The following is a 27203-nucleotide window of genomic DNA, read 5'->3' as shown; positions in this document are numbered from 1 at the left end:
AACACAGTGCTGGTTTTTGCCAACTGCTGGTTTTTAACAGCTTTTGCTGCTTTGTTACTTTTGGTTTCTTCTGATATGACTTCTAGAACTGTAATGTCACTCCTGGGCTCTTGGCACCTCACCTCAGACAGAAGGGGTAGTTTGCAGCACAGGGAGACAATGCATGGTGGCAGATACATTTTAAAATGGTCTCTCCTTCTTCCACACTTTTCCCTGCCTTTCTCTTGGTGTTTTATATAATAATGGTGTTTCTCATGGAACTGGCTAGTCTTAAGGGCTCCATGGTAAAGATTCAAGGAAACAATGATATCTAGGAAAGAAAACAATACCACAACATCTTGAATATTGTTAAAAATGCTTTAATTACTAAAATAGATAATTCAAGATATTCTTAGGTTCCAAACACCAGCCTCTTGCATTAGACATTTTCCACTCACACAATTAAACTAAGCACTGCCCATGGGCAAGATTTACACATATGGTTGACCAGTATCAGAAATCAACATCAGAAAGAATGAAACATAAGTTTTGAAATGAAAGCTTGTGCTTCTGCAGTCACTCATATTAGGCAGTTCTTGTTAATGGCTGGCTAAAAGACAATACAAAGGAGGAGATAAAAATCAGGGCTGCAAGTAGAGCTCTTCTCTTAAAAGGCTGCTTACTCTTTAGTTTAGCTAATAAATAATCTCATTGCACTAGGGTGTGAGGACTTGACTGGATTTGTCCAGATCCCCCCACTTGCTTGGATTCAGATGTAAACAGCAGGGGCTCAATTCTGCAATTTCTTGCAAAAATAAACCTTTTAACAGAGTTTTTGTTTCTCTAATAACTGAAGGATCATGCCAGAGCACAAGTTCTGCTTCAGTTAATGAATTGTGCCACTGACAAATTAAGGCCCTGAGCATTCAGATTAAATGCAACTTTGGTACTGGGAAGCAGATGCTTCCCCCTGGCATTTGTAGTACCAGAGTCTGAGGAAAAGAATGCAGAAAAAAACAACTTCTGCATGGTACCTTTCTTCTAGCCCCTCCTTGCTTTGGACAAAACCCAGCCCTCGAGCCCTCCTCAGGGCTGTGTGTTTAGGGGGCAGATAATGCTGCTGCTTCCTTAGATACAGCATTCCACCTTCAAAACACAGCCTCACTGCTGCCAGCTCTTAGCCCCAAGATCCAGTAAGAATTTATGACAGCACTGGCTCAGATTGAAAGATGACTTCTGGATTATTACATTAGCTTGCTCTCAGGATAATGCAGCCTGGCCAGGCCTGTAACCACTGCATCCTACTTTGTGTGAATTTGTGAGAATACAAAAGCGTTCACTGAAGACAAAATGAATGCATTTGCAGTCACCTTGTTCTGCAGACCAGACCATATACCAAGTTTTGCCAACAGTAGGAAGAGGAATAAGAAATGTTTATGGTTGACAACGGGCCACAATTACTTTCTCCATGTTCAAACAGAACCTTTGGTGTGACACAGGAATTTCTCAATGTGGATCTCAAACAGATTCTGGTAAGGGGTACACATGTAGGATGAGCATTTCCTGTTTCAAAAAAGCAGCCTGAATTTATGGCAAGGTGTCAGTGATAGGATAAGTATGGATGGCTCCATCCCAAACCCTTGCCTTCTTGTTGCTGATCGAATTTGTTCAATCAAAAGCGCGCCTTGCACCCTCGTGCTGTAAAACCTGAGATATGAAATGGGATAGCTTAATCAGCCACAGGCAAACTTGCACTGCTAACTGGAGGAAGGGGACTAATGTTCACAGTAAGGCAAATTTCTAAGTCTCCAAGCTGTTCGGCCAGACCATAGAAGACGTGAGTGCACTACTTCCTCCCCTTGCTGGGAATTACCAATTATTTTCAAATCCAGTTTGCAGAGAAGGCAGTGTGAGGGCAGTCTTTGGTTTGACAGAAGCAGGAAAGGTGTTTGAGAGCGAACAGGTAACTGCAACTGCCCAACGGGGAGATGTTCATCGCAAGACAGCAGTGGATAGAAGTTTCCCTTAGTCACATGAGTAATACCTCTTTGTTGTGATGGGGTAAATTCACCTGTACCTTACACATTCCTTGGAGAAGAGACGACAGTAGCAAGCTTCTAATTATTTCATGGGGTATAAAAAGTCTCTACGGCTGATATTACTTGGGGCAATGGATGGGTTTCAAATGGGAGACCACACCATAAAGCTCACTCCTGCCAAAGGGACTAGTGCTCAGACCACTGTCTGGCCCAGCAGGTCTCATGGGGCTGTGCCATGCCTGCTGGCCTTGGGACAGCACTAGACTTGACTCTTGGGTGAGCACCCCTCAAGTTAGGTGTCCTGAATCAGCTCACACAAGAACCCGAGGAGCACCAGCAGCAGAGAGAAGGCTGTGGTTGTGCCTTGCTGAGAGCAGAGAAACAGAACTGGCTCTCGCAGCAAAGTGAGCTGTCAGATCAGCCATTTCATCTGACTGCAATCTCCTTGTGGGTGGAATGTGACAAGCTCTTCTTCTGGCAGTTGAGTTTCAATAGCTGGCACTGCTCCTCGTTGTGCCAGCACAACTATGTGTTATGACTACATGCTAAATGAATAAATTTATCGAGTCTGTTAGTCAGATGTATGGTGTAGCTGCACAGACTTGTAAAGGGCAGCAAAACTGAAACACAGGCACACATTCTGCTTAGAAAATGCCTACTGTCTGAAAAAAATGTTTGGTAAATTACTGTTTTAGCCAACACCTTTCCTAAAACCATGCCCAAAGTGTACTTACAGCAGGCCCTTCTTGAAAGACTGGAGTATTCTTGCCATGTATTTGCTAAGCTAGCAGCTGGATTCTTGGAACACTGAGGTTGGCAGCATCCAGAGTTGTTCACTTTTCTCTGAATGACTGTTGATGCTATTTCTGATTTCTGTATTTAACATCTCACAAGCAAACTTAACTTATGTATGTTTAAAATAGAAGGGGGTAGGAGAAGTCACGTGTCTGTAGTCTGCCACCACATCCAGGAACTCTGTGCTTCTAACACACTTGCTGGTGAAAGCTAGTTTTGAGCCCCTTGCATATTCTCTGCTGGGGTTTAGACCTTTTTACTTTCATAAGGCAGATTCTGGATCATTTATAGCAATCACAGTTACAAATCATGCTCTCATTAGGCACAATGCCAATCCAGGGTAAAGATCTGTTGTATATCTTTGGTCCATGTTCTGCTCTATAACCAGTCCCAGCTGAACAATATACCTGGAGATTGCAATTTATTTTCTCAGCATTTTCAGAAAGGCTGAAGTCCACAGCAGTGTCACAGGTCAATAAGTCATCCCCAGAGACTGCAGCAGGTAAAAGGTAGCACCCAAAGTCCAGCTTGTCTCTATGTTGTTTACTTTCTTTGTCAACTATAAAGGAAGAAAAAAAAATGTTCCTGACAGTTCTCTAGATTTGTAAATTGCACAAATGACAGCAACTACATGTTACAAATCTGGAAAGATTCAGTAGATAATTAGTGAGAAAAATCAACTAATGCATGTTAATCGATAGGGATTTAACTGTTTTTTCTCACCTTTAAGATTGTGTTGTCCCTAAATCCGAAACCTTCCTTTAATAAAGCAGTGATGTAAGCAAGATCCATGCACAGGAAAGGACTGGCTGAGTTGTATCTCTCCATGTTATCACAGACTAGAGAAGGAAAAAAGGAAAAAAAGGGATCTCAGTAAAATAAGGGCTTTTATCCACATTGTACATTTGAACTCAAGCCAAAGCTTACCAAACAAGCCATCCTCATCTATTGGGTATATATGACACATTGTACATGCTGTATATTCTATAATGTTGGGGAATAAACCATGTAGTACATCCAGTTTCTCTTAACTCCATCATAAGTACATCTTTCATTACAGCAACATAATCCACACTCTCTCAACTGATAACTAGCAGGGTATTAGATTACTTATTTTTTCAAGAACACAGCATCACTTGTTTTCATCATCTTTTCTCCATGGAGGCTCTAGCAATGGATTCCACTTTCTAGGATGGCAGTTTATTTTATTTTTCCAAGGAAATAGAAGAGGCTATTGCCCAAATAACCACTCCCTTGCGGCAGCTCAGTCAAGATTCCTTGGTCTGAAGTCAGAGTGACAGTGACTGGGACATGTATTTACACTAAGCATCATTTTCTAGACTGACTGTTACTGCCCTGTTCTACTGGCAGCAAGAGCAGAGTTCACATCCTGCTAAGAAAAGATGAGCAGCATCCTTCTACTATTGAAATAAGTTAGAGAAAAATTAGTTCAGGATCACAGAATTGATCTTCTGATGCTCTAAAGCTAAGCAAGTGGTTTGATAATGTTAGGTAACATCTTAGCCACATCTTTGGAAATAAGCTCTCTCACTATCTAGGGAAAGAATAACAACCAACCCACACTCAAATTTTAGAGCCTAATCCCCCTATTCAAAATCCAAGTTTCCAGGGAGATTAAGTTTAGCTGAAAAATCATTAAAATTTAGGCCTTATTTTAGAAAAGTCAGTCCTGAACTACATAATTAAGCATCTTCTGCTCATGAGAACAATCACATTAGAGAGATAATTTGCTTTTAGCCATCAGCAGCCAGGCAAGGTGGAAGCTCTTCATCCACAGGAGGTACAAAACTAGAACAAGCATTGAGGAAGAAAGACGGGGGGAAGAAAAGGAATGAGGAAGAGGCTGTCAGACTTAAAAACCATTTACTCTCTCCCTCCATTTTGTTAGAGATTAAATAGGATTTAAGGTGACAAACTCAGAGAATTCAGCACTCTCTTAAACTCAAGAGAGTTGCGATTTGACAGAATAAGCTCTTATTTTGTAGTGACTCTATGAACTATCTCCTTCTCCTGAACAGAGCTGTAAAGCCACCAACCTCTCACTGCTCTATCATATGTCTTCTGCATCAGTTAGAGTTTTTGACTAATAAAAGTAACATGACAGGTGTAAGTGAAATAAAGGTTAAATAAATTTGCTTTTCTTCCAAGTCACATAATGTACTGCCTACACATTCATATTTTTGTTATTTCTTGTCCAAACCAGTTTCCCAGCTCATGACAATTACCTTCTTTGGCTTTTCTTTCAAAATCTCTCACTTCCAAAACACCTCCACGTTCATAATCTGAAAAAGATGTGAGAAAACATCATCATAGACCTGACAGCATTTGAATTCTTGATCTAAGTTGACCCCAGAGTGCAACTTAGCGACGCTGCACTAGGAGTGAGACCTGTTTGGAACAGAGCTGCAGGTGTAACTGGAGCCCTGACCACATTTCATGTGCTGAACTCTGAACACCAAACTGCAGTGAGATATAGATGTCACTCCCTTGAGGTATTTTGTGTATCTCCTCTTTCTCAATAACATTCCTTTCCTCTGCTCTGCGTGGTTCCAGCCACCAGGGTTCCTCTGTCCACCTTCTGGTTGACATGCTCATATGTGGTAGATTATCCCAAATTTACCGATTAGGTTGGTGTCAGCTGCTCGATCATAGTAATAGGAGAAAGCATAGAAGGAACTTCCACGAATTTCATCTGGTTGGTGAAGTTTCCCTTTGACAACCTTGAGTACTTCCAAGTAGCAAGGCTTGAATCCTGTTTCTCCTGTCAGGATAAACACAGATGGGGTGAGCCAATGACCACATGCAAGAGATGGAAGAAATAGTGGCAACAGGATGAAAAACTGAAGAAGTAGAGATTAAACCATCAGAACAAGAGCTTAGATATCCCTTCTGTAGTCCAATACAGCACCTGCACACAGGCAAGGACTCTGAAACACCCTCATCAAGTAGAGCTGGTTAGAGCAGATCACTGCAGTGTCTGAAAGAAGTGCCACACAAACTACTTCCATGCCAGACACAACTCCCATTGACATGTTCTGCGGTCAGCAGAATCTTCTACATTTGCTGCCACCTGTTAGGTAAAACCTTGCTTTCTCCCTCCATCACACTGCAATTTTACCAACCCACTCCACACACACTAAATCTGCAATTCAGCTCTCATGTTCCCTGATCTGTTCAAGTCTACGATGGCAGCAGACTCACCCTCTCTATGCAGCATTAGAGACTTATTATTAGAGACTTAAGAAACAGTCCCACAAGTGAGATTAACTGGTAGGCCAAAATGTTTGTATCCTAACACAAAATTTTTACACTTTGCTCAAAGCCTCAGAAAAACCTCTTATTTGCACAAGTAATTCTCAACATTTCCTATAAAGGTATGATTTTGCAATAAGAGATCACAGTCAGAGGACAGGGGTATAGATCAGCTACTCTTACAGCTTCAGATTTTAATCTGGATTTCTCAGACATGAACCTTTACAACTGGACAGCTATCCTTCATATCCCAATCATCATCAGTTAACTGAGGAAATATTTCACAAGGAAAAACTCAGATTCTGGAGATGACTCATTCTAAAAGAAATATGTAGTCTCCTTAATTTACCTTCTTTGTTGCCACCATACCGATATTTCACTCCCCCAAAGTGCCACTCTGCTTCCAACTGCTTTGGCAAACAAGAACTGCGGAACATTTGTCCATCCACAACTGGAATGAGAGCAGAGAGGAGAGTCAGAAAGCACAGAATTTAACATAGCTATAGATCAATATGCAGAACCAGAAAAGGCTGAAAGATCTCCATTAAAGTCTTTAAGCAAAAGTACAAAAATCTGAATTGATGGACGTGGCACTAACTGATTACAAATTAAGGACTAGTTTCAAATCTGGAAAAATTGTTTTGTCCTGCAAACAGCAGAGCAGCGAGGCTTGTCATTTGTTAATGAGATAAATGGTATCTGGATAATGGCTATTCACCACAAAAGACAGGAATTGGGAGGTGATAAACACACAGAGGCACAAACCCTAATGACAGCAGATAATTGAGACAAACAAAGCAACTGAGCAATGAAGACAAAACCTCCTAAGACAGAGATCAGTGGCCACTACAGGATCCACTCAATGTACCTTTGAGGGGTTTAACCAGAAATACTGTAACTGATAAGAAGAAAACATGATTATTGCTGCACACACAGGTCTCACAGAAAAAGCAAATTTCTAACAGAATGCTTGAGGCAGACTGTGGGACAGCAAAATTTACTATGGGATGCTTAGGGAAAGGCTCAAAGGCTGGGAAAGGGGAATTAAAGGATCAGGGAAGTACAAGTATGGCAAACCAGAGGGGACTATAAAAGAAGACAGTCACAAGTAAGACAGCAGCTGGTCCTTGGGCTTTTCTGTCTGAGCCTTGTGACCAATCACTGCAGTCTGTCCTATCTTCTTCTTCTTCTTAATTCCTACTCCCAGCTATTTTTGATTTGAGTACATTCCAGTAATTATCACAAGTCCACCTTGCTGTCAAGTAAGAATCCAGAAGGTGCAAAGACTCCAGGTCCTGGCCAGAGACTAGACAAAAGGCCCAAGCTCTGGGTGAGAGACTGGAAAGACTCAGGAATGTGAGTATGCACTCAGGTTAGTGAGTGAGAGCATGTGATGTGTCTGTGGGCTTCCATCTACACTAGGCAGTGCACACAACAGGAACACCACGGGCCAGGCAGATACCAGAAGCGCCTACGAAGTGGGTTTCCCTAAGCAGCAACCCTCAGGAAAAGGATCTATTCATGCTGCTTGTGCTTCTGTGGATGCTTGCAAAGCTATGTGTTTGTGGCTGGCCATGGAGTTTGCATGCTCCCACGTGTGCATTTCTGGAATTTGCACTTGAGTGTCATTGCTGGCTGATCTCAAAAATAGGGAAAATCAGCTGTCTCACAAAACAACTCCTTAACTGTTTTGCAGACAAATATATACCATCAGAAACAGAAAAGTGAAACAAAGAAGTAAAGAGACACAGGAAATGGGCTGCTGACAAAAGGCTGTCTAAGTATCCCTCCATAAATCTTGAGTGTTTTACTGTATGAACATACCTTCCATATCCAAAGCTCCAAGCGTTGCCAGTCTTGCAGCTTTTAGTCCAAATCCCAAATAGCTGGGAACAGCAAACAGATGTTAGTCTTGATTCCTGCACATCTGGTATGCTTGACCTATACCCCTTTTCCTAAGTCCTGGAACTCCCAAACCAAATTCCCTTCCTCTAATTCCCACAAGGCTCTCCTGTCTGAAGCAGAGTTCTCTTTACCAGAACAACCCTGAGGGCCAAAAGAATGTCACAAAGAAATACAAAGAATTGTAAAATGGGTAAATCTAAAACGGCAGGAAGTGATTAGAGCTGATGTGGCATTTATACAAGATGATTGTGAAAAGCAAAAATGCACCATCTTAAAAATAAGGGAGAAAGAAGGGTATGTGCTGAGTGCATGGGGGATAGGGCAGCCACTCTTATGTAACACACACAAAACTATGTGCTCTTAGGGCAGAGTGCAGAACCTCCCACAAAACAGGAACTGTGGCTTTGTGTGAAATTCACCTGTTTGACACCACAGGTAACTGCTACATTCATTATAACCTAGAATATGAACAATGCTTATGAGAATGTCATCACACATTGCAGCAACACAGCTAGATTAAAGTCCTGTTGATTCTTTCATTCCCACCTCTGTGTTTGGCCACTTACCCCTTCTGTCATGTCATTCTAAACATTTGCAGAATATTCAGAGTTAAACTAACCTCCAGCTCTCAAATTTTTAGGAGATGATTTTTTCAATTCCAATTATTTTAGGTGATCTAATGGACTGTATTGATGACTACAGCAATCAGTTACATCAGAAAATGTAAGAAGTAGGAGAGGATGACTATTAGACCAGCGCTGCTGTCAAGTAAGCAGATTCTATAACTGGCTGAGATGGTAATGTTCACACCACTAAGGAACAAGTCCCAGGAAAGTTCTCTTTCCAAATCTCTGATCATGTTTAGCTCTGACTACTGGCACAATATCTACCTTTCTGCTTGTTCCAGAATATTTGGCTTGAATCCAGTAATAAGAATTCTTCTCCTTAAATATGGGCTCACAAGCTCATATGCTTTCTCTTCATTTGACAGACTGCCTAATATTCCCTTGCAGTGACATTAGTTCAGTGGAAACATTCCAGGATCATGGCTAATGTCATGTTCCACTTCTACCATTCCATACAGATAAGTAGTAAAGTCATGGTCTCTGCTGCTGGTACCAGGATGATGTGTCTGTTAGCTCAGGGGCTGCAAAAAGACTGATTTCCCCAGTGGAAATTGCAGTCTTTTGCTCCTCACCTGTGGGTATAGAGCTTGTAGGTGCTATTAAACATTTCAAACGAGGTAAGAAAATCCCCAGGGGTTTCCTTCAGAGTTTCCTAAAAATTAAGAAAAAAAAAAAGTTTTAGCTTATATTATGCAATAAAGAATAACTAGCTTTAATGTAATATCACAGATGTACCCATAGAGTTTACTCATCTGATCTGCTCTGAAGACAAAAGTACAGTTTTCCAATGGTGCCTCTGCTGTAATATCTGCAGCTTTTAACACTGATTTTATTTACATGGATTTTTGTGTTACTTCAATGTATAACAGGGAAGCACAACAGATCAGGATGAAAACACTTTCTAATTCAGGTAACCTGAATTTTTCTGGAGTACTTACATGCTACTCTACATGTATAGAATCCCCATTGAAATCAGCTGCACTAGAAGTGCCATGAACTTTTGCAAGTCACACTAGGCACCTAAACTGAGGTACTCACAAGAATTAAAAATACAAAGTATAGGCCCCATTTTCACCATGTCAAATGTCTTGCCGGGTACTCAAGGAAACGCTGTGATCACTCACTCACTCCCAGTCTTAAGGCTGCTCCACCTAAATTAGCCTCTTGCCTCACCACCTCCAGTTTTTTCCTCTCACAGTATTCCCCCTGTGCCCACCTCCATCCCATTGGTACCCTGCCCCAGCTTCCTACAGACTCACACTCTTGTAAGGCTGAACTGCTTTAGCCATCATTTACTGTTTCTTTGTGTCCACTCCCTAAGCTCTCAGTCTCAGTTTCTGTCTCTCCTCATGGGCTCTTTCCCCCACCCCTTCTTGGCTCTGTGCACTTAGATCAGACACTGTTATTCTGGGCCAAGCGGCAGAATCTCCAGGAGAACTGAAGCTGCATAGTCCTGCAGTTACCATTCAAGTAAGGAAATCCTGATCTGGGTTATATTTTCTAGAGTCCTAGACAGAAGCCTGCTCGAAGCTGAAAGGAATTTGACAGTATTCAGCTTGAGTTTCTCCTGAGCAAATATAAATTGAAATTTATTTTGAGTCTCAAGCTGATTATCACTGAAATGGCAGTCACATCCTTGGCCTCATACACACAGACTGCCATATTTTGAGTTCTGTTTCTAAACCTTACAGCACAAAAACTATTTAAAGGAGAGATCCTAAAAAAAAAATTAGTTTGGAGAAAACAATTGTCTTTTTTCATGCCCTACTTTCACAAAAATGAGGCAGACACCAAATAGCAATTTCATAATTACTGCAATTGGTTTTCAGTTGCTTTTAACTTTGGCAATAATGCCATGAAATTAAAATCAGCTCCATGCAGTTATCATTATATGTTCTCTACTTGCTTCTAATTAATATTTAATAAACAAATCTCTTACTGTTACAGTATTTTGTTCCAAACTAATACAAGTACAAACATGTGACTGCCTGGAATTGCAGGAGGGAAAAATCCTCACAAATCAAAGGGAGGTATCCCTATTAATTCTGTCAGATAGGAAAAACCCCCCAAAACATACTGAGCTTATTTATTTGAACTTGACAACACAGGTGAGAAGCAGTGTACAAGCAGGCAACATGAACATTGACTCCACACTGGCCTACAAATTCACACCATTAGTCCTGGTCAGCAGCAAACCCTCCAGGGCTTTTCCTGCAAGGCCTGAAGGGGACATTTGAATCCTGAGCTGAAGTTCAACCTATTTCACAGTTCTATTTATTTCTCCAAAACTCTGACATACAACACCCTTTCCTGTTGGTCCAGTGCCCACTTTAGCAGGTGTTATCAACACAAAACAGAGGACAAGACCAGAGTATACTTGAGGCTTTGCTGAACAAGATAAGGTTGCATGTCATGTTTCAACATAACACACAATTGCAGAATTAAAATATCCTGATGTGAAAGCCATGCATTTTGTGGTCACGAAAAATCCTCTGAGAATCTCAAGTTCTATAAATAAAAAATGTTAAAGAAATGACTCCTTCAGAAAGAGTGACATAAACAACATCACAATATGAAGGTACGGAATGATATAGTGCCTTTTCATTACTCATGTAATTTTCTCATGCAAACTGCAGACTTGGGTCCCAGTTCAAACTGTTTCTAAAGAGTTATGGAACTACTAAGAAATCCAGCAAAGGTGTCTGAGGGATAGAGAGCAAAATGCTCAAAAGGAATGAGAAGAAATTGATAAGAAAACAGAGAATTGACTGTGCTACTATTAAAGAAATTTATCCTATACAACACTCCTCTCCTACAAAATTTAGTGAAGATCTGTTATCAGACTAGAATGGGAAAAAAAAAAGATAGACCAGCCCCTAAATTTCTTCTAATATTCAAGAACACTACCTAGAAATGTTCTACATTTGTTGAATATACAGCAATATCAACATGAATGATGTTTTCCCAGCCGGAGTCTAGAAAACAAAAGCTATTTCTTTTTGGTTTTACTCATTTGCTTTCTTTTTATTTCCTCATTATTCAGCCTCCTTTGTTTTCAAGTGCCTATCAGCCAGCTGATCTCAAAGGGAAACAGAAATACAGATGTTCTGTTAACCACAGATGTTCTGCTTGTACCACTGCTGACAAAGTGATACCAGAGTGCAGCAGTGCTCATATCTCTCCACCAGCCTTGCAGTCCCAACCCACACACTTTCAACCACTCCTCACCTCAAACCGTGGCAGGAATGTGATTTGGGTTGAGGCTCCTCCCAAGTCCAGAGTCCCAACAGTTTGCTGGTTCTGGCCAGACAGCTGCCCTGCAAACAACACCATGCTCAGAGCAGCCCCAATGCACAAATGCTGAAATGCAGACACTGTGTGGGTGTTCAGGCAGCTGCCAGATGATTACAAGGAGGGCTGAGCTGCCCTTCAAAAGAAAAAACCTCAGAGAGAACAAGCAGGCAAACAGAAGATATTAGGGAAAGATTCACAGACTTTTTTCCTTGATTCCAATCTCTCCTCCAAGGAGACAAAAGCAGATAAATATGTAGGTATCAAGCAAAAGCTAAAAGTAAGAGACAAAGTATCACCTGCAGCAGACTCAGGGAGAGTACACAAATTTTGTAACCACCATATAGCTGGTGAAAACCAGTAGAGGAAGGAAGGGTGGTAAGAGCCAAATGAGCTATTATAACTTCTCTTCACCCAGAGCAGCTTTTCTGATTGCTCATCTATCTAGAGTAGTGATTTTCTTTTCACTGATTGCACTCCCAGAAGCTCTCAGAACCAGTAGTGCTAAGGCACCATGCCCTGCACCACTCCTGTAATTGCACAGCTCAAACTGGGATGAAGAACACTGCAAGGCCTTGTTTCTCACACACTAGCAGCACCCAAAAGCACATTAGGGAAACTAGCTAGCCAGTGCCTCCAAGATTGGAGCAAATTCTGGCACATTTGAGGTTAAGATGTCTCCTTCTTACTACAGACTTTGGAACACAGCCTGCCCAAGACAATCCACTGCTTTAGCACTGCTGACAGAGCGGGGAAGAAAAGCATGGCCAAGGCAGAGGAACTCAGGGTGATCACCTCCACAGAAGAGACTCAAGTTCAAGTTTAAAGAGTAGTTATACAGAATTAACTACCTGTCAAAAAGTTCACAGTGATCCAGGCTAAAATTCCTGCAAGAAGTGAAAAAAAGAAAAAAAAAAAAAAGTCACCACTGAATACTTCACCAATCTCCTCCCCACTGTTACCAGCCCTCCACATATTATTTGTTTTACTGGAAGTCATTACTAAATTAACCTGACCACCCCAGACTTCAGAGATTAATTCAAACTCATAATTACATTATATGATGCATTATTGATTCACATAAGGTTCATGAGCTGATATAGGTAGGACTTTGTAATATGCATGCAAGTGCAGCATACACAAATCATATCTATTATCCAAACAACCTACAAAGAAGTAATGAGCTGACACAATACACAAGTTTTCTGAGGCCCATTTTTGCAGTCCAGCATTTCAATTCCCAATCTGAAAACTGCATTCACACCACCCTGTGTTTTAATCTTGAGGTTTCTATAATTACACTACAGACAGAGCAGCAACCAGTAAAACACAAACAAGCTCTTTTGACTCGCTTGACACTGGCATGATTATCACCCAAACACAGGCAAACATGTGACAGTAGAAGAGGTAGGGATTTTAAATAAACTTGGCAGGTTACCCTGTGCTCCTCTATTATGCCTCTTTGATCCTGCCCCCTGGCAATACAACAGTTCTCCTTATTGTACAATTCACCCATTAATCCAGAGTGACAAACTATGCACTGCACCATACTTATAAAACACTTGAATACAGAAGGATACTTCTTTTCTCTTGACCCCATCTCTCGGAGAGATTTTGTTCTTTAATGTTCCTCCATTTATTAGTTATTTAAGCACTGTGATAATTCTTCTTGCTTTCCTTCAGCACCTTCCAAAGTGGCAATTTAATTGCCATAAGGAAGTGTTGTAAACTGAACAAAACATGACAGGATGCCTCTCTTCATCAGGCACCATACAGATGATCATTACTTGCCCGTTCTCCAAGGCAGTATGTCTGGATATACAGCCAGAATGTTACAGTATTTTTTTTCTGCACTGCAAAGTCATTGTTCACTCCAAACCTACAATATATTTCACCTTTTCTTGTATTTTATGGTATTTCCTTGCTACTTTACCAGCTGTATTTTTCCCAACAAAATATTTTTAACTTATTATTTTATTATTCATTTATATATTTTTAATACTTGCCAATTATCCTTAATTCTCCTCTGATAGTCACAATCCTCCCAATTTTAGATTGAAAATAGATGATTTTTTAATGCTGATATTGCAGAATTTACAAGGCACTTTCCATAAGCTTCCCAGCTTGCTATGTATTGTCATGCATCCTTTCAGAGGTGGACACCATTTCTTTTGCACCAGTTGCCAAGAGCAGGCTTCAGCTGGTCAGCCTGCATCAGACAATACTTATTGAGACAAGGTTTTGTTCTGAAACCTGTGAAATCTCTTTGTGTATCTGCTTTTGTAGCCTAATGGGTGACCAAGTAATGAACACCACCTCAGAAAGGCAGGATTGCATTGTTTCAAACAGGACCAGAAACCTTTTCTTTTTCTCAGTGTAAGAACCATTTCTATTTCCCTCTCACGTTCCTAAGATACCTCTCTTTTTCCTGTTTCTCTTTGCTTTTACTTTTTACCCCTCCTAAAATATACCTTCATGAGATCCATCCATGATGCCAACACTGTCCTCTGGAACAAGGAATGGTGATTCCTCAAAGACTTCTTTCACCTGAGGAAAGAAATAGTGATTCAATTTCTTGGTCTTCAGAGTCCTGTCTGCTCTGAGGGTGACGAAGTTTTGTTTTACACAGCAGTAGAAAATAACAAAAGTGTGTGGAGTAGGGGCTAGTAAAGAAAGTGCTTTCCACCACAGCAAGATGGGATTTCAGGACCAGATAAGATATACTACAAGCTTCATCTATGGTGGGATTACAGTCTTTTTTCATAGATGAAATTCTCTTATGCTAAACAGAATAGAGAACTGAATGAAAAGAAAAAAAAAAAAAAAGAAAAAGATGAATGAGGGAGAACAAAACAACTTAGTACTACCTCTGAAAGCAGAGCCTGAGCTTTCTCCTCTGACAGCAAGCGAAGTCCAGCTGTGGCTTTTAACACTACTGGGGTCTTTTTCCAGAGATGACGTGGCACAGCATCTATGGCCATGTCCAGCAATGTTTTGACAGTTTCAGCACCCTGAAAGGAAAAATATGTTTTTCATATGGTTTCCTCCTACAGGCCAACAGAGAATAGGCCTCTCAGTTTCTCCTCAAAACTTGTGAAGACAGTATTCAACAGCAGAAGATACACCCAAGGTAAGCACAAAAACCATGCCAGACATCTCATTAGAACATCAAACCGAATGTCTGCCTTGGAAAGAAAGGTGTATTCATAAATATATTTTGGGGAAGATAAATATAATTGTTTGTGGAAGGTATTTTTTGGAAAGAATGGAGGGAGGTGAGGGAACTGATTACCCGACAAACCTAAACATCTTGCAGTATGATGAAACTAAATGGTGCAATTACTGACTGAGACTACCAAAGCAAGGGAAAATACCAGTAGATTTCACTAAATGCAACATAAGAATTCCAAGTGTGTCCATAGCAAATACTGCAATTAAAATGCCAGCTATAAAGGTACAGACATCACTGCTGCCTCAATTATTTCCACTGCTCTAACAATTACAGTTTGGGATTAGCAATACACATTCTCCTGTGAAATGCCTAGAAATTTCTTTTGGGGTGAGCTCTGCCCTCCTACCCAACAAGCAAGATTCACTGGAATCACAGGTGATTGTATGAAAGTTTTTGAGAAATCCCAAATCCATTCACTCTTCCATAAAGTGTCACACTCAAATTGCTGCAGTGTGGAATCCAGCTGAGCAAAATGAGAAACCTGAAACCCCCATAGTGCTAGCTCCCAGCTTCAAGGCTGCTAAAGCACACAAGATATTGTATCTAATCTATCATTCCTCTGGCATCTCCTTTAGTTTATGAAAGAGCTTCCTGTCAGCACAGGGGCTAGAAAATGGCAGCTTACTTCAGAACTGAGAAAATTATTTGTTACTCGTATTTGGCATAGCTAGAGGGGAAATAAACACTGAATATGGATGCTGCTAAAGACAAAAATCACTTTGTTTTTGAAATTCTCAAAGGCATATAGTCTAATTATATAAACACTTAAGCAATTAATTAAGCCACTGTTCCACTGATGAAATATGTAAAATACCAGCTCCTATTTCCGTGTACAACTTAACTCACAAAAGCAGAGGAACAGGTTTAGAGAGACAGCAGCAGAACTTTCACATTTCTTCCTGACTTTTTGCAATTGCAATCAGTACTACTTGAACTGCTTGGTAGAATGTAAATGATCTAACAGAAGCTCGATCAACTCCCAGGGAATGAAGGACAGTCTTACCTTTTCAGGCTGATCAGCATAGGCAGACAGACCTGGCTTCACAGACTCAAAGATTTCCCCTTCCACCTCTGGAAGTTTTTCTGCAAACAAACAAAACATTACATGATACAGTCAACAACTCAAATCTTCTGCAAACAAACAAAACATCACACGATACAGTCAACAACTCAAATCTTATTCTTTAATTTCCAAAAGGACTGTAAAGTGACTATCCTTGATTCTCCTTGCAAACAAGATTATACCCCTCCTAAACCAAGCCTTGCTCCTTCACTTCAGGAACATATTTAGCAGACACTTGCCCTTGTACCCTCCACGTTCACAAACAATTTATTAATAACATGCTGTTATAATTAAAAGCATGTTCATTTAGCACTTGTGAACTACAGTAAGTTACAATAATGCAGCATAACCATTGCCTATTCTTAATAAAATTTCTTTCCCTTTCTGTCCTTAAGCTAATTGTGAAATACTAGTGCATATTAACACAGACAATCAACTTCCAATTATCCTTGGGTGATTCATCCAACTGAGAACAGAGCTGACTCTGCCCAAGTACTTGGCTGATAAGCCAAACAAGTTTGACCACAGCTCAGTTTGGGTGTAGAAGCTATCCCTGAGTATTGTGTATTACAAGCCAGACTGAGTCCAACAGAACTGGACCTTGTACCATTCCTTCCAGACTATGGATGAAGTCATGCAAAGACACACAAGTACTATGTGCAGCAACCAGCATTCAACCTTTGCAAACCTGTTGACTCACAGGTTGGCTCACAAACCTGTTCATACCCAAGCTAATTCATCCTCCTGCATCCTGTCACATGTGCAGCCAAAACTGGGCACCTCTGCACCATGTGAGCAGCAGATACACTGCAGCATAGTGAATCTCTGCAGAGCTCTCCTGGAAATGGCTCAGAGCTTCAGTACTTAACAACTCTCTAATTTACTGGTTTTAATTTGCTACAAAATGTGACAAATACATGCAGAATTCAAGTATCTCTTGATAAAATTTAAGGAAATATGCAACCTGACAAAACCAGCACAAGTATCTTTTCATCTCAATGGAATATTCCTTTTAAACAGCATAGATGTTTAAGCTGCATAGATGAAAATGTTTGAAAATTCAGAATTCTCCAGTATACCCACAATTATATCTCTGAGACTCAAAAGATCTACAAAAAAAGTATTTACACAGCAAAACACCATGACAAATGGATGATAAACACCTGCAGGAGGACCATTTGAAGGACAAACTGTAGAAATCTTCATCTGCCCCCAAATGCTGAGCTGGCAAAAAACAAAACTGTTTTGAGAAGTTGGAACCTAAGTCACCATACATGGGGGTCTTACCTGGGCTCTTCTGCACAAAGGTGTAAATATGAATGCGGGTTCCAGTGCTTCCTGCGTCAAACATGATGCCATAAAAAGTGTTTGCTTTGGCATTTACAGGGCATACATTAGGTGGAAAGAACTCTTGAAACCACATCACCCTGTTTGAATGTGAAAGAACAAAGGGCAAAGAGGAAAATGCCAATGCTATAAGGATGGGAAGTCGGGAAGATGCCATCTTGCCAGGACCCCTTGAGGCTGTCAAGCATGTATCAGCAATCACAGAGCTGCAGAAGGTCCTAAAGAGTTGAAAAAAAAAAAAAATAGGAATTGAAATTACCAAGAACGCTCTCCTTTAAAACTCTGTTTAAAAAGAAAATAAATAAATCATTCTGTACACATACATTCTCCCTTTAGATACTTTTCAACTTTTCAACACCTTATCCAAAAAGAGTTGTTTTATTGCACTTAATGCTACAACCACATCTAACCGATTTGTTCTTTCAGAGTAAAGGTTTCTCCATTTCCTAAGCACAGAAGAGATGGAGTAGTTTGCTTTCCAGTATTTCTAGTTTTAACTTTCAGACAATTTCCTTCTCTTATTTGTCTTGCAGACTTTCAACATTCAGAGTCTGTCTCCAGAACCTCCCAAAAGCCCAAATATTATCTGAAAAGAAATATTGCCAGAGGATAACTCTGGGCAGAACCACTTTAGTATTTACACACTTGAGATGCTGTGGCAGAACACAAGTGTTATTCACGGTCACAAACAAAGAGAATTTCATCTCAGGCTAAGAACAGCTGCTGGGAGAGATTAGCACACAGAGAAAATAAAGGCATATCCTTCCAGCAGCATCCCCATCTCCAAGAAAAGCCTGTGCTGCACAACAGGGGCTGAACTGAAGAGCACCTGAGCTCTGCCTCTCGGTACTTTTTCATATTTTTCTTTTCCATCTTTTTACTTTGATTTTTATTTTTTGAATTGCAAATAACAACAAAAAATAACAAAACCCACACACTCTCACAAACCTAAAGCAGTTGCTGCAAACACTCAGGTTGCTTACACAGCTTCTAACAACAGTTTCACAAGCCAAAGCCCCAAAGCTGTGTTGCACAGTATTGGATATCAAGATACAACTGCATCTCCCCTGAACACCTATCCTCTGCACGTATTTTTCCTGAGAAATGCTAACAAAAGACATGGGCACAGAAATCCTGTGGTGCCCAGGTAAAAAGGAGGAGAATATGTAGGCACCTTTAACAGCAGAAATGAGCATGTGGCCAGATGTCTCACCATATGCAGTATTGCCTGCATCAACCTACACACAGAGGACTCAGCACACAGAAGGTGCAAACAGCTCCTTATCACTTTCCAGACATTTGATAACACATCCATCCACCCACAGCACTGAATATTCTACTTTGTATGGCTGCTCATCAGCTCTGCCCAAGACCCCTGCCACTGCTTGCTCTTACATTTGACTGTCTTTTAGCAATCTGCTCAGCCGCACCATGTACATTCTCTTGAAATCTTTATTTGCTGTCTCTATCCTGCATGTATTCATTTTTAAACCCTCTCCTTTCCTTTCTATGTGAGTCTGCTATAACCTCTATTTCCACACACCTTTCTCCCACATCCAAAGAGATCACTTATACTCCACTACCTTTTACCACCCCAGACTCAGCCCTCGTAGGATTTTTATCTCCATCCTTGACCTTCGTCCCCAGTTGCAGTGAAGAGAGATCAACTTTTACCCATTTCCAGGAAAAAACCATCGCATTCCTCAGGCATCTCTCTCACTCCAGAATTCTGTTATGTCTAGAGCCAATGAAGTGCACAGCCCACTGCAGATGGGTTATCTCACCTGCCTGCTGTGACCTTTATTTTTGGCCACCTGTTCCTAACAGATGCAGAGAGATGTGGGAAGAAGCAGACTCCTGATCCTCTCTGCCTTAGAAGGACACTCTGAGAAGAACTGACCACAATTCCCTAGCAGACAACGACCCTGGCCAGTGTCTGTGACAGATCAACTCCAATTGCAGGAATTTCTAAAGTACCCACATTTTATGTGGAAAGGAGTAAATACGTAGTACTGCAACAAAGTGCTCTCCTGAAGAGACTTGATGAGGAGTGCCAAGAAGTTTGGCAGTTTTGTATTTATGAATTTGTACTAAGATGCAGCAGGCATTACCCAGGTTTGCTTCATCACAGCAAGGAGGGCCACTGAAAATCCAGGCAGCTGCACTGTTTTAACAGAATATAAAGTACATTAGTGAGAGCCACCTTCCAACAAGTTCAAAGGGGTGTTCTTATTCTCATGTAACATAAGGATTTTGTTTAATGAACTATCACAAATACAACCCAAGCACCTATCTTAAGAACAAACTCCAGAGTCCTATTACAAACAGCACATGTGACAGTTATGTAAGCCTCAGAATCTCTGATGATCCGAAAATATCTGAGCAACTGCCATCATTAACTCATACTTTCCTTGACAGATTCTTAGTCTCACATTAAATACCTCCCCTCAAGCTTCTCTTCTCCATCCCTTCTCAGATATCCACCACCATATCACACTTTCTGTTTTCTACATTTCCCCTGACTTTTTTTCTTTCTCCTTTTATACTTCTAAGGACAAATAAAACCCCATAAAACAACAAACTCATGACCAATCACCTTGGGATTTTATTTTTCTTATCTATCATGGAGAATGAGAAATGCACAGTGAACCCCTTCAATGACTGGTGAAACCCCTTCAATCAAGCACACTAGCAAAACAATGTCCGTAAGAAGAATAAAAACAGATCAAAGCAAGAAATCAGAGACAAAAGAGAAAAATCATCAGACCGTAACAGAAATGGAAAAAAGAATTTGGAGAGATATAATCGAAAGTACGGAAGAAAAAATTCAGGGTAGAAATAGACAAGAGATAAGTTACTGAGAATGAAAAATATTTTCAGAACAGTTCCTCTCAAACAGCTTAGAAGTCCTAGCTGGTATCAGAATACAACAGGGTGGAGAAAATTAACAACAAGCAGAAAGGAGAAAACAGGGTGATGGTAATGTGATCACAAGCTCATTAATGCAATCAAGCAGCTCAGCAAGGTAAAGCCTGCAGTTCCCCATCAGTAAGCACAGTTACTGTATTTCAAAAGGAGCAGTAATAATCAGCCTTGATCATGAGTACGCTAGGCACACACCTGAAGCAGGATGGAAGCAACAGCTATTCCACTCCAGGAATTCCTAATGGAAAGCACCTTCAGAGCACCACAGCAAGAGACGCTGCACCTGCACTTCTTCACCTTCACTGTCAGCTAACAGGAGTGGACTGTGTATCAGGCAAATTATAACGTCAAGAAGGCACATCAAATACCAGTTTTATTCAAATTTGAGTTTATCATTACTCAATACAAGCAGTGAAACATGCTTATGTAACTACACAGGATGAATTTCAAGAAGTTGAAAGTTAACTTGAGCTCAAGTTAGTAAAACATTTACACAAGCACTACAGTTGACCCCAACATCCCTGAGGCCTGAGCCAGCAAAACAGGACAGAACACTCATTTCCCACTGAAACAGGTGCAAATGTCATCTGTACACAGCAGATTTTAGCTACTAAACGAAAAAGTTTAAGTACATCCAATATAAAATTTAAGAACTATGCAAACTGTATGATTCAAAAATACTGGAATGTTTGCAGAGACTTCCAAGACTGAAAGCGGAAACAGAAAGGGGGAAAAAAAACCCAACTAAAGCCTCCTTTAAACAACAAAAGTAAAAACTACACCATAACAATTACTAACCTTAAGACAGCAAAAATCAACCTTAGAGCTCACCATATGCAGAAACACTGGTGATTTTCAAGACAAGAAATATTCAGTACTTGACTATTTCTGACAAAATAACACACAAAACAAAAACCACACAACAGAACCATCTCCCTGTAAAAAGGAATGTGATCTGAGGGGAGGGAGAAGCAGTGTATCAGAGATACAAGAATTTCCCTTCTGTTTCCTAACATAATATTGGGAAATATTTGGAGATACACAAAAATATTAAAAAATAATAGTAATAAATGTTAATGATATAAATACAGGTAAATATTTTACCAACCCCCCCCAAAAAAACTATTTAGGAAACAAATAAAATTACATAATTCAATTAATATTCTTCCATGCTAAAGCACACCAGAAATCATTCAGAATGGAAAGTCTTCTGTGCTCAAACAGTAACAAAATCTGTTTTCCAGATGAGCAACTCTTATGGTCACAAAATCTATTTCCCAGATGAGAGGTTTAACACTTAACATTCATGACTAAATAAATACTTTTAAACCCTTCTTTTTCCAGAAAAAAAAAGTTATTACATATTTTTTCTGGACTTATTTTTATCTATTGAAAAAAACAGCTTTCTTGGATTGTTTTGACAAAAACTTCAGCTTCTTAAAAGTAGTACACTGTTTAGAAGACACAACAGAAGGAATAACTGAATTCAAAGGCAGAACTTCCCAGTATTTCCATAAGAATAACGGCACAGTGTTCTTTGAGCACATGTATTTTCGGTAAAATTCTGGCTCTAGAGCTTTAAACTCCAGGGGAAATAAGTAGAACCAACTCACAAACATGCGTTATCGATAGTTTTAATCTTTCTTCCCCCATACTGAGGCTCCAAACACACATTATTTGCTTATTCACATTTCTGGCCAAGCGGGTTTTCGGTTTTCCTCTTTAATTAGACCAAGGCGGCTTTTCCAGGAAACCGCTAGCTGCGGTGCGGGCACCCTTGGGAGCCGCGAACGCGCATACCTGCGGGGCTCTAACGGCACCTTTTCCTGGGACACCGCTGTTCCTGGAAAACAGACCTTGGCTGCCACAGGCTCGGGACGCTGAGGGCTTTGCTGCCGTGCCAGCCGGGAGCGCTCCGGCGCTGCCTCCCGCAGCCGCTCCCCGGGAATGCCCCGACCCCGCCGCGCGGTTGGCTCCGTCCCTGCAGCGCATCCCAGCGCGTCCTGCCTGCTCCGCTTCCCACGGCTGTCACCTCAGCCCTGGCCCTGCACACGCCTGGGACCCTTCCCTACCTTCCTCTCCTCTCCCCTGCAAGAGCCTCCTCCCTGCGCCCCGGCGGTACCGGGCAGCGCGGCCCGGGACTCCGCAGCTCTTCCCGGAGCCGGCACCGGTGACGCTGGCAGGAACGCCCGTCCCCTCCTCACCGGCCGGCCCGCGCTATCTATCGCTCGGCCGGGACGGGCCGTCCTCCCGCCCAACCCTGGCACTAACGGAGCCGCCGGCGCAGTTTCGCCGGTCTCCCGCCGCCCGCCCGGGCTCGCGCCCGGCGAAGCGCCCTCCCGGGGCGCGGGAGCGAGCACGGTTCGGGGGGGCTCGCCCCGCCCGGCAGCGGCGGGACGGCGGCCGCCCCGCGCGCGCTCCCGATCCCGGCGCCGCTGGCACCGGCGGGGGGGGGCGGGCGGCGGGCGCGCGGTGTCCATGGCAGCGCGCGGACGCTGCCGCGCCCCTCCCCCCGCCCCCGCCGGCTGCGCGCGCTCACCGGCCGCTCGCGGCGCCGCATCCCGCCGGCCCCGCGCGCCGCGTCACGGCCCGCCCGCGTGACGCACCGCCCGTCGCGGGAGTTGCGCGTGGCGGGCGCGCGCCGTCCGGCCCCCGCGGGAACGCGCGTCTCCCCCGCCGGGCCGCGAACGGCGCTCGGGGCGCGCAGCCATGGGCGGCACAGCCCCCGCGGCCGGGCCGGCGCTGCCGCCGCCGGGTACGGGCGGGACGGAGCGAGCTCCCCTCAGGCAGCGCCCGGCCCGGCGAGGCCGTGTGGGGCCGTGTGGGGCGGCAGCGCCCCCCGCGGGCGGGTCGGGCCGCCGAGCCGAACCCCCCCGCTCCATCCCTCAGGAATTAATCCTGCCCCGCTCCTTGGCGAGGGACAGCTGAGCACCGGACCAGCCCGGCGCAGCCCGGGCCTTCAGCACGGGATGGACAAGGAGAGGCTGAAGCGCTTGTTCAGCTCGGAAAAAGAGAAAGCTGGGAGGGAATCTGCTGGGTTTGGCTGCTTGGAGGAGGTTTCAGAGAAAACGGAGCCAAACTCTGCTCGGAACACAATGCAAAAGAAGCACTATGCTGTTGGTCCCATTTGCTCTATTACAGATTCTTTCACTTTACCGCTATTCCTACTTTCCTAAATCCAAGTACCAAGCAAACCCCTTTTCCAGTTAGAAAAAGAAACTGAAAATGGGAATGAGAATTCAATGATTTTTAACATCCTATTTGCTTAATAAGAAGATACAAAGCTCTGACCCCGTACATTGATGCGGTCAGTTGGTAGGACACTATTTTCTTGCTCGTGTGCCAGTGCTTGGTTTCACCTATCTACTATAGAAGATCTTACTTGGACCTTTTTCCAGATGGCCAGTTTTCTTTCTGTATCTGTCATTTTTTCTCCTTTTGTAAACTTCCTTTGCACTGCACCGCCATCTGTAGCACAGAGCACACATATAGCGGAAACACTGGTAATGGCCTTATGGCACATGACCAGAAAATCAGAGACTGAGAAAACACAGCACCAACCAAGTATGGTGGAGATCAAAAAACTGCAACAACTAGAAATGAAGGATTGAGAGATGGACTGAGTGAAGAACATAGCCCAGGATATCTTAAATGAGGGGACTGAGGTAGAAAGGTTCCATACAGATGCTCTGTAATGTGAATCAGGAGATCATATCCAGTAGAAAGCATTAAAAGAAGAAGGCCCAAACTGCCTATTACAAAAAAAAAAAAAGAGAAAAAAAAAAAAGGAGGCATGTGCAGTGAAGAAACAATTTCCCCAAATCAAAGCATTCAAAAGCAACAGAAATAGCACAAATAATATGCACAGAGACCTAGAGGAAGCACATAAATGTTACTGGTATGGAAACATGGAAAACTAGTGTCCATCTTCTGAGACAGACGCCTAAAAAATCCTTTGCATGGTAATATTGTTTGGATTTGGAATGGTTATGAAAACTTCTGTAGTGAGAATAACACATGAATTGCAGTATCCTATTAATTAGTAATGACTTTGTGTGAACCTAATTACAACTAGGTTAACACTTTTTGGTCATTATTTCTATGGATTAAACTAAAGGTAAACTCAAAAGAGTTCTTTGCATGTTCTGCTATGTCCTGTGGAATTTGATAGAGAACTTCCAGTAGAGATGTGCTTCTGTAGTTTCATTTTAATAATTGTTGCTTCTATTTTCTTTTATAGGCATTGCTTTTTCTGGCATTGCTCTTTTGCTTTTTGCTCACTCCTGTGAGCTAACAGTGAAGCCTACAAAAATTACAATTAAGGTGCTAACAACTGTTTGCTATATTGCTGATCATTTTAACAGAAACATACAGTAGGTGGTAAATCCAGTCTGTTTTCCACTGTTTTTCTGTATCTCAGAAGCCTCTGCTTTGCATTGTGCTTCCAAGACTGTTTTCCTCAAGCTTTCTAATAGTCTAAAAATTAACTCATCACATGAAACAGACACTGACATACTGAAAACAGGATCACCTGCAGCGCAGCACTGACTGACAGGATTACATTTTATAGTGAATAAAATGAAATCTCAGAGTTACAAATATCTCAGAACTTCTGTTAGGATGCAGATTAAATTAAATTAGAGCTACATATGCTGCAGTAGCCAGGATTGCAGGTCTCCAACCTTGTGCTAGATATCTGTGCCTACTATCTGCAGCAGTGTCTGGGCACTTGGATTTTAAGCCATAGAGTTAAGGTCCCCCATAGCTGAAGCTTGCATACATTCTTGGTGAGAGATTAACATGATCCTAAACCCCAGAAAAATGTTTGTTTAGTATGGATTGGCTACTGAATAACTTGGCGACAACTTTGTTCAGGTTATCTCAAAATTGATACAGCAGAAACACTCCCTGAAAAATTGGGGGTGAAATTTGTAATCGAGGTCTAAGGAATCTTCTCCCCTGGAGAGGGAGAAGGGGAAGACTGGAACTGAAATAGAAAATTCTGTATTGACCCTTTTTATGTATGAACTGGAGAGACAAGGAGAAGACAATGTATTTGAAACTAATATGTGTTCATACAAGTCCTCCTCTTCCCAGTATTTATAACCACTAACAGAACAGATGTCATTGGGTTTGTTCTATTTAGTTTAGAGAGCCATAGATTTAGCATTTGAAAACACAGCGCTGTGTGCTCCTATTTATTTTTAAAATGTATGTGTTATGAAAAGCTGAATAAGAGCAATGAAGGGCTAGAATTTTAAACCTGTTTTACACATAATGAATCCATGAATGACATGCCTTTGAAATTTTCTTCAAATACATTGATCTTTTCTATGTTTTTCAGTGGAAAAAAGTTTTGAAAAACAGAATATCAGCAGGTTGACATGAGAAAACCCCCCTTGTATTTTGCGACTGCTTTTTGTCCAAATGAATGGGGTGAATCCATGGTAATCTTTTGTTTCTTCAGTAGGTGGACACTGAACTGGGCTGGTCACTCCAGGTCAATGGGATTCCAGTAAGCTCTGAATCTAACATAAGAATCTAGTTGTGTGGCTTGGTGTGAGGTACTTTAACTTTTTGAAAAAGTTGGTACACTATATACTGATTTTGTACATGCACTAGACTATACTGTTAGATCTTTATGTGTTGTATCAAAAGAAAAACAACTGGAAAGAAATTTTGGTACTGATAAAGTCAAGAATAGAAGTCAGGAGAATTAACTTTGCTCTGTGCAGTGAGATTTATTTTGTCCAGTCACTAATGGATCCCTATCCATCTTTACCAAACAAGTAAATAATGTGTATTGTGACAGTAGTACTCCCCAGGTATATTTCCCTATAAGAGTATTGTAAAGCAAACTTCCCAGTATTAAAAAGTACAAATATCCACAGCCAGAAAAGTTTACTTACCCTATGGTTCATTGCTGTCTCCAAAAATATGTGGGAGTGTGACTTTAAAGATACATAAAATATGGCTTACACTGGTAATTCAAAGTTCAAGCAGCATTAAATATATTACAAGCTGTGAATTGGGGCATAAGATCTGTACTAGTGTATCTATATGCACATGAATGTGTGACAAAACTGAGGAATTTTTAATTAATTTTAAAATTTATTGTTGTGTTGATCTTTCAGCAGCAGGCATTTAGACTCAGTTCTTATGGAAAAAAATCTCATGACCCCCTAAAGCCTTCTCTTATTGAAAAGCAGGTTTATGTTTCCTAGAGGATGCTCTTGTCAAAGTCCATGATCATACAAGGAGACACGTTTTCAGCTAGCACAGAGAGTTTTGATTAAAAAGGCAAAATCGATGCAGCTGATGTTGCATTCAGTCCTCATCAGAGAGCGTGGACCATGATGGAGACTCATATGCCTGATTTTCAGATACCAACTCAGATACAACCTTATTGCTAATTATGACACTCCAAGGCAAGCAATGTCAGCTTACCCTGGAGGAATAGGTAGGGCAGGGTTCTGGCATGCACAGCTTGTCAGATGTGAGGCAGTCAGGCACACAAGCCAAAATGTAATACTCAGACATCAAATTACCAGATAAAAGTTCATAAGCAGGAGCCCTGGAGACATTTATACATTAAGATATAGGAAGATGAGAGACACATCCTTTGGAAAGGCAGGCTGCCACTTTCCAAAATGGACATGGAAGTGGATTGGAGCCTTTTTCTTGATACAGATAGAAAAAAAAAACCCTGGGAGTGGAAGTCTTAGGGT

The 27203-nt window shown here is 41.7% G+C and overlaps 1 protein-coding gene across 5 annotated transcripts; it reads right to left on the bottom strand.

The window, feature by feature from the left end:
* Positions 1 to 343: 343 nt before the first annotated feature.
* On the bottom strand, positions 344 to 23044 carry ENTPD5 (ectonucleoside triphosphate diphosphohydrolase 5 (inactive)). Of its 5 annotated transcripts, none has more exons than XM_033063221.2 (15): positions 22548 to 22791; positions 20671 to 20798; positions 17491 to 17768; positions 16144 to 16223; positions 14776 to 14919; positions 14380 to 14455; positions 12760 to 12795; positions 11846 to 11934; positions 9190 to 9269; positions 7911 to 7972; positions 6436 to 6537; positions 5455 to 5595; positions 5060 to 5116; positions 3537 to 3652; positions 344 to 3372 (listed from the first exon to the last, which is right to left on the bottom strand). In XM_033063221.2, exons 3-15 carry the CDS (start codon positions 17705 to 17707, stop codon positions 3286 to 3288), a joined length of 1287 nt encoding a protein of 428 aa, XP_032919112.1. In that variant the 5' UTR covers positions 17708 to 17768; positions 20671 to 20798; positions 22548 to 22791; the 3' UTR covers positions 344 to 3285. The 5 variants fall into 5 exon arrangements, with proteins under 5 accessions (XP_032919112.1, XP_032919111.1, XP_032919114.1 ...); XM_033063220.2 differs by having other exon boundaries at positions 20671 to 20784; XM_033063223.2 differs by lacking the exons at positions 20671 to 20798; positions 22548 to 22791 and adding an exon at positions 23015 to 23044.
* Between the last annotated feature and the right edge of the window lie 4159 nt (positions 23045 to 27203).

Source organism: Catharus ustulatus, chromosome 6 (assembly GCF_009819885.2).
Source record: "Catharus ustulatus isolate bCatUst1 chromosome 6, bCatUst1.pri.v2, whole genome shotgun sequence".
In the NCBI taxonomy this organism is placed as follows: domain Eukaryota; kingdom Metazoa; phylum Chordata; class Aves; order Passeriformes; family Turdidae; genus Catharus; species Catharus ustulatus.
This window is presented reverse-complemented; position numbering and strand designations above follow the sequence as displayed.

What these genes read in the sequence shown, in the direction of transcription:
- ENTPD5 (XM_033063223.2), bottom strand. Translation starts at nt 17,707, where the DNA reads ATGGCATCTTCCCGACTTCCCATCCTTATAGCATTGGCATTTTCCTCT. An exon ending in TACAAGCTCTATACCCACAG is followed by an intron (nt 7,973 to 9,189) that starts GTGAGGAGCAAA and finishes TGCTGTTCCCAG; the next exon opens with CTATTTGGGATTTGGACTAA. An exon ending in GTATGGTGGCAACAAAGAAG is followed by an intron (nt 5,596 to 6,435) that starts GTAAATTAAGGA and finishes TTATCCTGACAG; the next exon opens with GAGAAACAGGATTCAAGCCT.